Here is a 13590-nt window from a genome sequence, read left to right as displayed (position 1 = left end):
ACATTTAAATAACACCAAATTACTCAAGTGCATGTAAACTCACTACTTTTCTGCTTGGTGTGTTTGATGATGACAGGAGAGACTCCTCGCAAGACCAGAGGCAGCCTGATAGGCCTGGTGAACGAAAGGGAGTTTGGTGTGTCCTTCCTGGAGGCCAATATTACAGACAACATGGAGGAGGGGAGCAGCACTCTGCAGGCGCACCTGGACAACATCCCTCCCAGTGTGGGTGAGTGATCGCACATTATGTCCCCTGGGTTGATATCTTTCATTCTGCAGTTTTTCACTGTAAAAGGCCCAGAGTTGATTGTTGTTTTACTGTAGGTCCCTTGCTGCGGGTGCTGGTGTCTGTGTTTGCCCCCATTTACTGGACCACTGTGCTGCAAAGTGGAGCGGCCAGAAACGGCTACGCCTTCACTCAGGGCCAGTTCAGACAGGAGTCTCAGCTGGAGTTCGAGACTGGTGAGTTTTGAGCCATCTGAGGTTTACAAAACAACCAGCAGATGGCACCACTCACTACCACTGACATGCATGAGTTACACATGAAGGCCATTAATTCAGTTTCAACAGTTTCTTTCTTCTGCTTGTAAATGAGGGATGTTGTTACTGTTTTTTTTAATCTCTTCAAACAGGTGAGATCCTACGTTTGACCCATGTGGCCAGGGGTGTGGATTCTGAGGGAGTCTTACTAATTGACATTCTAGTTAACGGATTTGTTCCTCCTTCATTATCGTCGTCTCATCTGAGCCTACAGGCGTGTACACTGCAATTACAACTTGTATTTAAAGACCTCAAACATATCTCACTAGAGAATTTCTTGACATACTTAAACTCATCTAAACTCTTTGTGTCCGGCAGGAGTTTGATGAGTCATACTTGCAGACAGGCCAAGGGCAGCTGTACTCGTGGTCATCACAGACCCACCAGAGAGGAGGAAACCCCATGGTGCTACGCTGCAATCATACCATTATTTACGAGGGCGAGGAGAAGCGCCAGGGTCCTCTACTCCAGCTGCTCAAGGTCTCTGGGATGAACAGCGTTTACAACATGTTCACTCTCACTTTGGACTTCCACATCACTGCCAGCCTCCTCATACCAGGTCTGGGTTTTAAAAAATGACAGTGATTTAAAACTTCACGATCACTACATCACATGAAATACTGGATCTAAACTGTTGAAACAGCACACACTGACTGAACTCTCCGTTTGCAGACGGTTATGGAGACACATGCCCTAAAGGTTTCATTCTTGACACAGCCTCCTACTGTGCTGGTATGCTGCTTTGCTTTTTTATGCCTCATTTATCTTTTGGCAACATTTATCTTTGAACATTTGTCAATGCACCAGTTTAATTATCATGATTAAATGTGTTCTTATTAGACGAAGATGAGTGTGCGCTCCAGTCTCCCTGCTCTCATTCCTGTAACAACATCATGGGAGGCTTCTCCTGTGCCTGTCCATCTGGCTTCACCATCTCTACAGAGACCAACACATGCCAAGGTGAGATAAATTACCTGGTATACAATGATAATGTCCTAGTTAAGTGAAGAAAGAAACAATCACCTGTTTAAACCTTCATCTTCATCTAATCCACTGCCTCAATATTTGGCTTTACACGTCTGTTTCTTCTTAATACCATGCAGATATTGATGAGTGTTCCCAGGGCTCACACATGTGCCACTACAACCAGCAGTGTGTCAACACAGTGGGCACATATCGCTGCCAAGCCAAGTGCGGACCAGGGTTTAAACCCAGCATTACAGGAACCAGCTGTGAAGGCAAGTCACTGTTAATCCGCCTGCTCAACACTTCATATGGAGGCATAACAACTTTTGTGCTGCTACCATTTCTCATCTGTTGTCCAATAATATTTGAACCAGCACAAATAATTTCTTACCACACCGTACCACAGTAGATTTATTAAACCAGATGGGTCAATTGTATGTTTCAGATGTGGATGAGTGCCAGGAGTCTGCTCTCTCCCCATGCCAGCATCAGTGCCTCAATACCCTGGGCTCGTACCGCTGTATATGCCACCCTGGATACCAGCTGTCAGGACATCGCTGCCTTGGTCAGTCAGCTAACTACTTAGACTTCCACAGGTTATAGCAGAACTTACAAAAGCCATGGAAAATTAATCTAAACTTTCAAATCAACTCTTGTGAGATCGAGGAGATGATTGAGTATTTTTAATTAAAAGACTTTTATAAGCAGGTGAGAACTGACAATCAATAACAGCTCTATTGTAATGGTTGCACTTTTATAGACATCAACGAGTGCATGAGAAATGTATGCCCGGCTCACCAGCAGTGCCGTAACACAGAGGGAGGATACCAGTGTTTCGACAGCTGTCCAGCTGGCATGACCAAAGCAGAGAATGGAGCCTGTGTGGGTTAGTGGCTGTCATACTTCATTCCTCATCCACTTTATTTTCCTCAATGGTGCTAAATGTACTGTTTTACCATACATAAACCATTACTGCATTCATTTTGAGACATTAGCATCAGCCTCTGAGCTGTGAAGGGCTCACAGATTTGGTTCCCACCTCCAAGATGATACCTTGTTTTGTCTGCATTGGTATAATCAATTAAAGCCAAATGGACCACTCCTGACAAGACTTGCGTGCTTCTACCAAAGAACTGCATTTTAAGTTATGCAACACCAGGTCAGATTTCACAGGATTGCTTTAGGGCACAAAACAGCAAGAGGTCAGTGCTTAACCTTCACAAGGACAGAAAGAGAGCTTTTTAAAAAGTCTGTTAATTGTTACTGAGAGAAAACCGAAGAAACATACATCCCATTTATAACAGGATACTATAAAGTTAGGAAACTCTGTAGTTCTAACAGCAGCACTGAGATTAGATAGAGCCTACCAGTCACCTCAGCAATGGCCTCAATTGCTGTTTTATTTTTCCTTAGTTTTTATTAATTATAATTATAATTACACCTTGATTTTATAAAACATTCAGCTTTTTCAACATTTGATTAAGTTGAGCAGAACATTTGCAAGAAATGCAAATATAATCCTGTGTTTTGTGCAAGATTTGCTGATATATTGTCTTTAACTGAATATTTTTCAGATATTGACGAGTGCCAGGATGGAAGTCACATGTGTCGCTACACTCAGATCTGTCAGAACACAATCGGGGGTTATGGCTGTGTATGTCCCAGAGGTTACCGAACCCAGGGAGTAGGCCTCCCATGTCTGGGTACAATATCTGCTGCGTCTGTTTCATTATTCCACTCACTTTTAATGGGGAGCACAGATTAGAACCAACATGAGTCTTGTTTTGCCTTTCAGACATTGATGAATGCCTGCAGACACCAAATCCATGTGCCTACCAGTGCCGCAATGTGCCCGGCAGCTTCAGGTGCCTGTGCCCTCCTGGTACTGTGCTGCTTGGGGACGGGCGCTCCTGTGCAGGGCTGGAGAGAGGGCAGACCTTTACCAACGGGACCAGAGTCAGAGTCCGCCCACAGCTAGTGTCATCCCTAGGCAGGCCAGTCCTGTCCCGATCTCAGGGAGTATCTCGCATTACCAGGCAGAGCTGTCCTGCAGGGTACACTAACAGAGACGGTACATGTGTTGGTGAGTGTGCAACATCAAAACTCATTCACGCATACAGAATCCAAAAACACCTCATGCCCGTCTTGTCGGTCTTTCGAGTCTCACTCTCAGACATTATTCTCTGTACAGATGTGGATGAGTGTCTGCTCAGGAAACCATGCCAACATGAGTGCCGAAACACCATTGGCAGCTTCCAGTGCCTGTGTCCCCCGGGTTACCAGCTCTTACCCAATGGCAGGAGCTGTAAAGGTAAGGGCCTCCTTTAACTGTTTCCTCACTACATGACTTTCATCCTTCCTTTAAATGATAAGAGCTAACTTCGTAGCCCCTTTCTTTACCATTAGACATTGATGAGTGTGTAGAACAAGGCATCCAGTGCGGACACAATCAGATGTGTTTTAATACCAGAGGAGGATACCAGTGCCTGGACACACCCTGTCCTGCATCCTATCAGAGTGGAAGAAGCCCTGGGTAAATTGCATGAATACAAAGTATTGTACAGTGTTTAAATACAATAATTAGGCTGTAGATGTGATTTATTATAGCTGTGAGATGATTTAATGCTAAGTCTCAGTGGCACTTTGCTCTTTCCTGTTGCCTTTTAAAGGACCTGCTACAGGCCCTGCTCTCTGGACTGTGCCAAAGGAGGCTCTCCTCTGCTACTGCAGTACAAGCTGCTCACTCTCCCCTCTGGTATTCCAGCCAATCACAATGTGGTACGGCTGTCGGCTTTCTCAGAGTCAGGCGTCCTGCAAGAGCGCACGTCTTTTACCATACTTGAGCAAGAATCAGAGACAGGTGTTATCGGCCGGGTGTTTGGCATTAGGGATGAGGCCGGCAGGGGGATCATCTTCACCCTGCGGCCTCTGGACAGACCAGGATTAGTGCGGCTCAAGGTGCAGGCCACCACCATCTCATTGCAGGGTCGCATTACCTACCAGAGCATCTTCATCATCTACATCTCCATCTCGACATACCCCTACTGAGCCTCTGTGCTGCTTTACAGATGACTCTACCCCTGTATGCCCTGTGTCCCCTTGGATACCTCTCACCCACAAAGCAGTTCCCCCCCCAAAAAAAAACCTGTGCCTTGGACACATTTGGCCATGCAAAGAAACAAAGAAAAATACAAGATAAGGTGGACATGGTTAGTAAGTGGATTTCATGAAGATGTGTACCCCCTCAGTCTGTGACTGAAATGTCACAATGGGAAAAAAAAAAAAGTTTTGTAAGAGAAAAGACCTTCCTTATTTTTTTAAATGTTGCCTTCCGTGGGATCTGTTGAATGAATTATAGAGCAGATCATACTCAGCTGAAGACAGAACAAAATATTTTGTTCACTTATTGACCATAGGCTCTATTTGGGGAAAATACCAAGAGTGCATCTTTGTAATCAATATCTGAAAATGCACAATGCAAAGAAAAAAACAACCAAGCACTGAAGTTATTTAGTATCCATCAGGATTTTGCTATCTATCATTCTGAATGTTAGTGTCAAATGTTAAATATCTAGTTCTGGGACGAGACTTATTCTCATGTGAAAATAAGTCTGTTGCCCGCACTTGGAAACATAAGCCTATTACAAGTCTTTCCACAACTATGAAATTGTACAATGTTTCCCCTATTATTTTAATTTATTGAAGTCATTTGAACACATCACTGGTTCAAACTAAACTCCTGACACAGAGAGTTTGAGTTCGTAAGGATCTACTGGCATTGTAACGACAAACCTTCAGTGGCACATTGTAACAGTGGCTTGTAGCTATGTAGCTAGCGACAGTGCTTCATCTATCGTATGTGTTTTTGTACTCTTTTATAACATTTTTTTTTATTATGTGAAAAAGTTTTAAGGTGCTATTCTGAATGTACTCAAGTGTTTTGAGTGGTGCTGGTGTTACAAAGGAAACAGGCTGTTATTAACAAATACCACAGAGTTGAACTGCACTTACAGTTTCTGCAGTGTGGCATTAGCTACGAAATGGCACGTCTTCTCGGCACCCATGATGCTAAACACAGCATCTGGAATAGTTGCTGGAGTGACCTGAAAACAAACAAATGCTCACAACTGCAGTAAAATGTTTGCCTTACTCTTGCAGATTGAACACATATTTCTCTGTTGCTGTAAATGAGTGTCTAATATTTGTGGAAATAAACAACACTTTTGTTGTTGTCTATGTTATTATACACAATAGTGTCAGTCAGTCTCGGTGATATACTAGTGTAAAACATAGACTTTCATTTTACAAACATCATTAGCGGCTGATACACGCAGCTACTCAAGCAGAGCCATTTGGCAGCGACACTGGTGAATGACGTATTAACCCCATGCAGATGCCAATCTGGCTTTTAGATCATTTCCCGGCTTACTTTGACTCAAACCTGCATTAATCCTGAAATAATCTCTGTCTGGTTCTGTTTAGACTCTTGTCTTCCTGTTACACATCCAGTTTACTGTAAAATATCCAACACAGCTTCTCTGCTATTTACAGAGAATGCAGTAAACTGGCTGGTGGTGATCGCTCTCTGACTTGAATCCTGTTAACCTGTGGACTTTGTAGCAAAATGTATAAAATGTTCAGTGATGAATATAGTTTTTTTTTTTTTTTTTCAAATTTGTCTACTTTAGGATCTTAAACTTGGTGCAGAGTACAAGCTTTACGTTGACACGTTTCTTATTTCATATCCACGTTCATATAGAAACATGTCAATGTTTCTATATTATATCCACAAAGCTCACACTGACTTCTCTGGTAGATGAAAGCAGTATAAAGGTTTATTTATGCACTTCCCTCATATAAAATAAACGTGCACGAAAATATTCCAACATAAAATGCCGCTGTTTATTTCAGGGTGTTCCCAAAGGTGCACAAAAAATTATCCACAAAATCCAGTATAATATAATTCCAACATGGTTCACAGCACAGTGGAAAAACTGTGCCTCTCCACTCTGCCCCAATGGCCATTGACTGACTTAAGTTTTCTTATAAGCGTCAGCAGAGGCTCTGTAGGGACAAGCATGCAGCTCTACATGTAATACAGATAACAGAGAAAATTATTATGCACAGGAGACCTCGACCAAATGTAATATACTAAGTAAGAGCGATCTGAGAAAATCTAAAAATGGTAATCACAAGAAATAATAAGAAGCTCCAAAAGCTATGGCTGCTACATTTAAGAACTTCCATTCATTTTTACTCTTTATCATCATTTCTTAGGTACAAAGTGAAAATGTGTTCCAACACTAATCCTGTTAGAAGAAATCAAATTTCTGGTCTTGGCCATGTGTCCCTTAAATCAACAATATTTTAAACTGAAACTCAAAGCCAAAAATTCAGTCCTTGGCTTTTGTTCACTGCAGTAAAACTATGGCAGTGCCCTCAGGTAATACCTCAGCTGCTCAGTAGATGGAGCAGGGTTCAGGTTGTTTTCTCAATGTTCACACCGACTGTTAGATCAAATCTTGTGCCTTCAGCGCTGTCATCACTGCCATGTGTTTCACTGCTGGTTGTAATAGCTGTTGGACTTAAGGAAAGCTTAATCTCTACAGGAGGGAATTCCAGCACTCCCCTGTTTCTGAAGAGACACGTGTCTGTTGGAAAAGAGTTGTATCAGCGACTACCTGACAAAACTAATCTCTATACTTAATACCATTTTATAGAATTAGTTCATTTTTGACAAAAGTGGAAGAAGGTGAAGAGATTAAAAAGTTTGGCATCTGTAATATGGAACTTTTCTTTTTGCTGTGCATTTCTCTGAAATGAGTAATAGAGACGGTCAAAGCAAGATGACATGAGCTGTACTGAGAAAATGTGTTTTGTGTGTGTGTGTGTGTGTGTGTGTGTGTGTGTGTGTGTGTGTGTGTGTGTGTGTGTGTGTGTGTGCCTGGACTTGTTTATCTTTTTGCTGTTTATGTGATGTGGTCATTTGTTCAGCCTGGATGTTAAGAATTACTAGAGATTGTGAAAGAACAGTTGACATTAGTGAGTGTTGTTAGTTACTTATCAATACTGGTCAGCTGACCTCTCCACACTCTCTCCAAAATATGAAACTCTCCAACATACAACTATACTGTCACCATTATTATCATGACAAGATTCATTTCCAAAATTGCACATTTACACTTATAGATATAGAAAGTGTCCCATCATGTTTTCCATGTAAGTAACAAACACAGAGGATTTCAAAGTCACTTCCTGATAATTGTGTGTCTAAACACACAGCCATTAAACTTAATTCTTTTTCACTACGGTACATGTGAAGTTAATTAAAACAATCTGTGCTACGTCTTTAATATCTCTCCACCATGGGCAATAACTAAAGCAGCAGAACCATTAGGACTTTAACAGACAGATGTAAATAGAGAAAAGCAGTGGTAACAAATAATTAAAAATAGCATTAACAATAATTAAAAAAAGGAAAAATAAACAAGCATTACATTCTGAGAAAAACAGCAGGACTGCTCACCAAACTGGAAGCTGGTCATTCATTAAGGTTTCATAAAGCTTCACAATTTCCCTGCAACACGTGTAATATACTGTAAGGCAGACTGGAGGCCTTCTCCCCTTTTCTATAAAACACAAAGTATTAGTGGGAATGAATGCTTAAGGCTGAGCGATGGCTACCAGTACCATCTCCCCTACTGCTTTACACAGTCAGGATGTCAGGAGAAATGGGGACTCGCTGTGCTCCACTCACTAATGAGCACAACACTGCTGCCTATTAGTAAGTATGACCAATGGAGCTCAGAGCATAACAATCATTAACAAATTAAACCGGCAAACAAAAGAATTCTTCAAGTCAAAGTCTTGTCAAACAACACTTTGTTCTGGATTCTGCCTGAGATCTAACGCCCCCTTATTGGTCAAATCTGTCACTGTTTGACTGTACATATGCTTAGAAAGTAAAAACTTAAAGCTGCACTAATCAACATTTTTTTATATGAACAATGGATCAACAACGGATCAATGTACAGGTTGAAAGGTGCTGCTCCTGGTGATGAACCCACAGATAACTATTGCCAGATGTGAGGTTTCCGTCAGCTCTGTGTAGCATTGTAAAGTAATTCATCGCGCTGTTTTTGTTTGTTCTTTCAGTTATAAGTCACGGTGGTAATCTTGCTTGGGTGGACCTGGTAACATTTCCAAATCACTTTCAACATGGATCAAGTCTGAGCGACTGCTGACGGACAGGTGAGCACAAGATGACAGTGTATTGATGTAAGACGTTTTTATGCAAGAGTTACTCATGTCTGAGTCACACAAAGCTGCTACTTTAACAGCTTGATGATGTGGCATACTCTGTGTCTGAAAAAGGTTTTAAATTTGTCAGGTGGTGTGAAACGTTACTCAGCATCTGCTGCATGTGAAAATAGGCAACAGTTTGCTAACACTTTAATCCTAACAACTTTTTAAGGTGATAACATGTCAATATTGTGTTTTTACAACTTGCTCTGCTAGTTGTAAATGGATGAATGCAGCTTTTGCATTTTGTTTTCTAGTGTTGGTCACTGTATTAGAAGACAAGCCAATCAGTTTGCTGTAGCATGTTTGTTTTGAACTTTACTTATCTGTCGACCAGTGAAACAGCAGATTCACTGATTTGCCCAGTTACAACACCAACATACGATACACGTGATCAGTTTTTGCTCAACCAAGAAGTTGGCTGAAATTTCCCAGACAATGTTCATTGACAGTGCACAAAGGGGTGTCATTGAAAAGGAACAACACAAACTTTTTTTTTCATCTGGAATCCAAACCAGAAATGAACATGAGTAATTCCCCAGCTTCAGACGGTCATAACTCTGCTGTCTGTAACTAAGTGTGGGGAGATTGAGTAATACTATGATGTGGTCACTGAGAACTAATGGTAAAAGTGTAGTGGAGGATGTGGAGGGCCTGTCACGACTCCATGAGCAAGGTAATAAGTATAGTTTTGGAAACTGTGTTGCACAAACTAGTGAGTAAAACTGTGTTTGCATCAGAAAATTTGTTATTGCCAGATTGTTAGAAATGTCTGTGTCGAGTTCAGAATGGATTTTCTGGCACAGAAACAATAACTGAAGTTAAAGTAAGCTTTGAGTAATGGTTAGACTGGTCCAATCCCTTCAACAGTCCGATTCCCCCTCTGTGTGTGCTTGAGCAGGCCTGAGCCCTGGCTCCTTATTAATTCACGCAGAATGAGGGTCGCCCAATGCCAAAAATGCAAATGTAATCAGGCTGCACACTGCAGTGACTGTGCATGAATCTAAAGATGTTGGCAACATGCTTTAAAACCATCACACACTTTGTCAGCATCACACTCAAGTGCGGAGACAAATTTATGAAACTGAAGTGTATTTTCCAGATGACATATTAAGTTTCTCTCTTCATATGGTTGCACTGCCAATAAATGTGATAATCAACACACGCATGCAGTATAGTCTTACCCAGAGCATTACCCTATGCCCTGCTGGAAATTACTTGTGCACAGATGAAAAGGATGCAGTGGTAATATTTACTTGTTGCCATAGTAGCAGTGAAATGTACATATGTAAAAATCTTTTTAAAAGTAGGCCAGTGGGAAAAAACCAGGTAAGTGTGGAATAATGCAGACACAGCACATAAACAATAATTTTGAGTAATTTGTGTGTTAAAAGGCTGGGATGTTGTTTATACTGCATGTGCACTGACTTTTTACCTTTGTGCTTTGTGTTACACTATTGTGTTTGCTTTTGTTAAAGATGAAATCTTTGGTCTTTTTCGATAACAAAAAGGCCCAAACATCGATGGAGGCTGATAACTGTTGCACAAATGCCAGAGCATGCATGCGCTCATAGAGATATGTACTACACACATCTATACCAACATGAAATACTGCTTTAATGAAGCTCTGCCCTCAAAGCTATTGCCCCTCTCAGTGGGGCAATAAAAAACAAGCTGTGTGGTACACTCCTTGACATCACTCTTTTCAGCCAGCTTGACAATATTTCCTGCACACGTAAGGGGACAGCTTGCCAAAAACATCAGTGAGCATTGGAACAGTGTTTACCTTTTACAGCCTTGTATAAGACTTCATATGGCTGTCTGTAGAGTATGCAGCCAGTGATGATATCACTGGGACGATCACGCTCCGCCAACCACCCACAATGCTCCTTCATTCTAATATTTACAGGAAACACAGAAAGGAGCCTGTTGATATCGAGGATAACACTTTCAAGTGTTCTAAACATGTTGGCTGAAATGTAGCTGTTGTGTGAGTGCATGCGCCTGTGCTTGAGTTTTTATGTGGGTCAGACGCTGACTTCATCTCCACAACGCTTACCACAGTAGTTCCATCCATCCTGCTTCTCAATCCTCCAGCCAAGCGCTGCTTCCTACCATTACTCCTTGGGAGTGCAGATGAGGGGAAAAAGGAGACTTGTATCAAATCCTAACATTTTCTAGCTACGGATGGAAAGAGGTAAAAAGACCACCACATGCTTAAAAAGAAATAAATAAAAGTAGGAACCCACACACTTCTTTGGTTGCATTCCATACAAAGTCTCAAAGCTACTGTTTTGGGTTCAATTCTAAACTTAATATCATTCACATCAGCTCAGGCATTACAGCAGAACTACAGACGCCAGACTTTCTTGTTCCTCATGTTTTTTTCCCCAAGCAAAATGACTTTCCTGGCTCAAATGAATAAGAGCTATTATATATGCATTCTCAGAAAAGGTCCAAGTAAATTAAAATAAAATGATCATAGCATACTGGTAACTGGTAGTAGTTAGCCGTATCTTGAATTAAGCATGCATCAAACTCAGAATTACATTCAGAATTGATTATAAATAGAACTTTAAATGATCTATAACCTGTTTTTAATGCCTTAAATGAAAAGTGTAATATGAAAGGTGTTACTCATAGTGATGAACCTACAGTTAATTATCAGAACTCTGATTCGACTGTATGCACCCTGCTAAGCACCAAACAGCACACACATACAGACAGTGGCACAGCTGTCCCCCACGTGACCAAACAAAATCAGGTTTAAGTAAATTAATAAGCTCTTGATAATACAACTGTTGCATCAGCCGCTCCACCACCGTGCTAAACATTTGGCAGAGCAAGCAAGTTCACTGCCCCCTCAGGATATTTTGCATCTGCTCCATTAACGCAGCCAAAGCCTCCTTTTTCCAGACTCACAGTTGTTCACTAATCAGTCTGCTGAGATTTACTGCCCTGTTGGACAGGTAATTGTCAATCCCTCTCCAGTGATTACTCTCAGACACAACCCATGCTGTGCAAGACTAGTGATAAAGAAGTACTTTCTCACGCCAAAGCTACTGTAGAGGCAGTAACAGCAAGGTAAGAACCTGAGGGCATCTACAAAAATACCACTGCACCAACTGGCTACCTGCTATTCCACAAGTTAAAATAAGACCATGTTCAGGAGCAGATAAGCTGTTGCTTCTACACATATATATAATATTCAAGTAGAAATCAAGGATAACTTGCTAGGTAACAGGGCAAAAAACAAATACTTAGAATACATTTACAAATATAATTCAGATTTTTCTATATACACTGCTTTAAAAGAACAGTCTTAGACCATGTGTGTGGAAAGCTGGAGACCATGAGACCATGACCAGACCGAGAATTCTGAACTTGAAAACAGGGACACCAAACCACACTTGTGTTCCCTGTTTTCAACCAGATGCCCCACTAGCTCACGTCTGTAATCACACAGTTGTAAAATAACTTTTTAAAGTTCAAGTTGTTCGTTTTAAGTGTTTTCGACAGCTGTTCTCCAATCTGCAGACGTTTGCCACACCAGTGTTTCTCCATCCCAAGATAAGCTTTAATACGCAAATACCTTTGATATGTCAATACCAGCAAGTCGCAACTGGCTGAGTACAGCAATACTAACACTTCATCCACAGACCTGGAATGGGATGAGATGGAAATATAATAGTCATAAATAGCTCTGCAGCACAGAGGTAAAGGGAAAGCCAAAATCAGCCCTGCAACTGTCTTGGTCCTCCCAGACACTGGCTATGGAGGAACTGTGGTCATGGCTTTGAATTATCTGTTGCGTAACGATTTGACTCGACAGACGAAAGAAAATATTCAACGCTCATTATCAGGAGGCTACTACATTTTTAATAATATAAACAAAGCTTTAAAATCACTTATGGCAGGAATTCTTATTTCCAAAAGTAATAACTGATGTAGCAGTAATTATGCCTTAAAAAAAAATGAAAGGAGACTCAGATCCAAGAAACCTTCAAGAACTCTGCTTTGGTAGAAAACAGTTGGAGCTGTAACCAGTTATTTCCAGCCTCTGATAAGAAGTCAGACATTACACAGATCGTCAACAAATCTGTGAAGTGAACATAGAGTAAATGGCAGGGTGACATCACTGCATACCCCCCTCCCCCTCCCCACGCCCACCCCCATATAACTGCAAACACAGAATTACCTCAGAAGAAAAGAATGGGCCTTTATAGTGAAGCAAAAGACAGTCCAATAAAGGCACGTTGTACCACTTCTAAGACTCAGTCACTGTAGTATATTTTTTAGCAGAGGCCTCAGAGGAAACCAAAAGACACCATCCCACGCTATGAGCACTGTTTGTTTTGGCAGAATAATCGTTTAGTTATCGCCAGTCCAACATTCACATTTTCTGCCTTGGCTGCGTTTGACAGTTTATGAGTGTCTAGGATGTATTGGATCAGGATTTTTCTTCCTGGAACTGAGAGTGCTGCTGGTGGACTTCCAGAAAGATGTGACCTCCAGCAGTGTGACCCCAGGAAATGGGGTGGTACTGGAGGGGCTGACAGCCATCCATCACAGCCAGTGCCTTGGGACACGCTGTGGAGCACGGCTACACTCCCTGGCTTTCTCTCAGCACTGACCATTTCATGCTTCTTGAAATCCAATACACACTTATATTTAGCTTGTCCTCTCTACATTTTACAACGTGGACAGAGCCAACAAATGCCCATGATTTTAGTATGAGCCCTAACAGTGTGTGGCTGTTGTATGACATGCTACGGCCCACGG

At 41.5% G+C, this 13590-nt stretch overlaps 1 protein-coding gene across 1 annotated transcript in view; it reads left to right on the top strand.

The window, feature by feature from the left end:
* The window catches only part of hmcn2 (hemicentin 2), a 42886-nt gene extending 37192 nt beyond the window's left edge, over positions 1 to 5694 (top strand). Inside the window, exons 68-81 of the mRNA XM_041042002.1 lie at positions 77 to 229; positions 325 to 462; positions 633 to 754; positions 859 to 1099; positions 1213 to 1272; positions 1381 to 1500; positions 1644 to 1778; positions 1952 to 2071; positions 2267 to 2392; positions 3081 to 3209; positions 3302 to 3589; positions 3698 to 3817; positions 3913 to 4039; positions 4176 to 5694. Coding sequence (XP_040897936.1) covers positions 77 to 229; positions 325 to 462; positions 633 to 754; positions 859 to 1099; positions 1213 to 1272; positions 1381 to 1500; positions 1644 to 1778; positions 1952 to 2071; positions 2267 to 2392; positions 3081 to 3209; positions 3302 to 3589; positions 3698 to 3817; positions 3913 to 4039; positions 4176 to 4554 — 2258 coding nt within the window. The 3' untranslated portion in view covers positions 4555 to 5694. The remainder of the gene's footprint in view (positions 1 to 76; positions 230 to 324; positions 463 to 632; positions 755 to 858; positions 1100 to 1212; positions 1273 to 1380; positions 1501 to 1643; positions 1779 to 1951; positions 2072 to 2266; positions 2393 to 3080; positions 3210 to 3301; positions 3590 to 3697; positions 3818 to 3912; positions 4040 to 4175) is intronic.
* The last annotated feature ends 7896 nt before the right edge of the window (positions 5695 to 13590 follow it).

The sequence above is a fragment of the Toxotes jaculatrix genome, chromosome 7 (genome assembly GCF_017976425.1).
Source record: "Toxotes jaculatrix isolate fToxJac2 chromosome 7, fToxJac2.pri, whole genome shotgun sequence".
NCBI lineage: Eukaryota > Metazoa > Chordata > Actinopteri > Toxotidae > Toxotes > Toxotes jaculatrix.
Note: the sequence above shows the minus strand (reverse complement) of the source record. Positions and strands in the feature narration are given on the sequence as shown.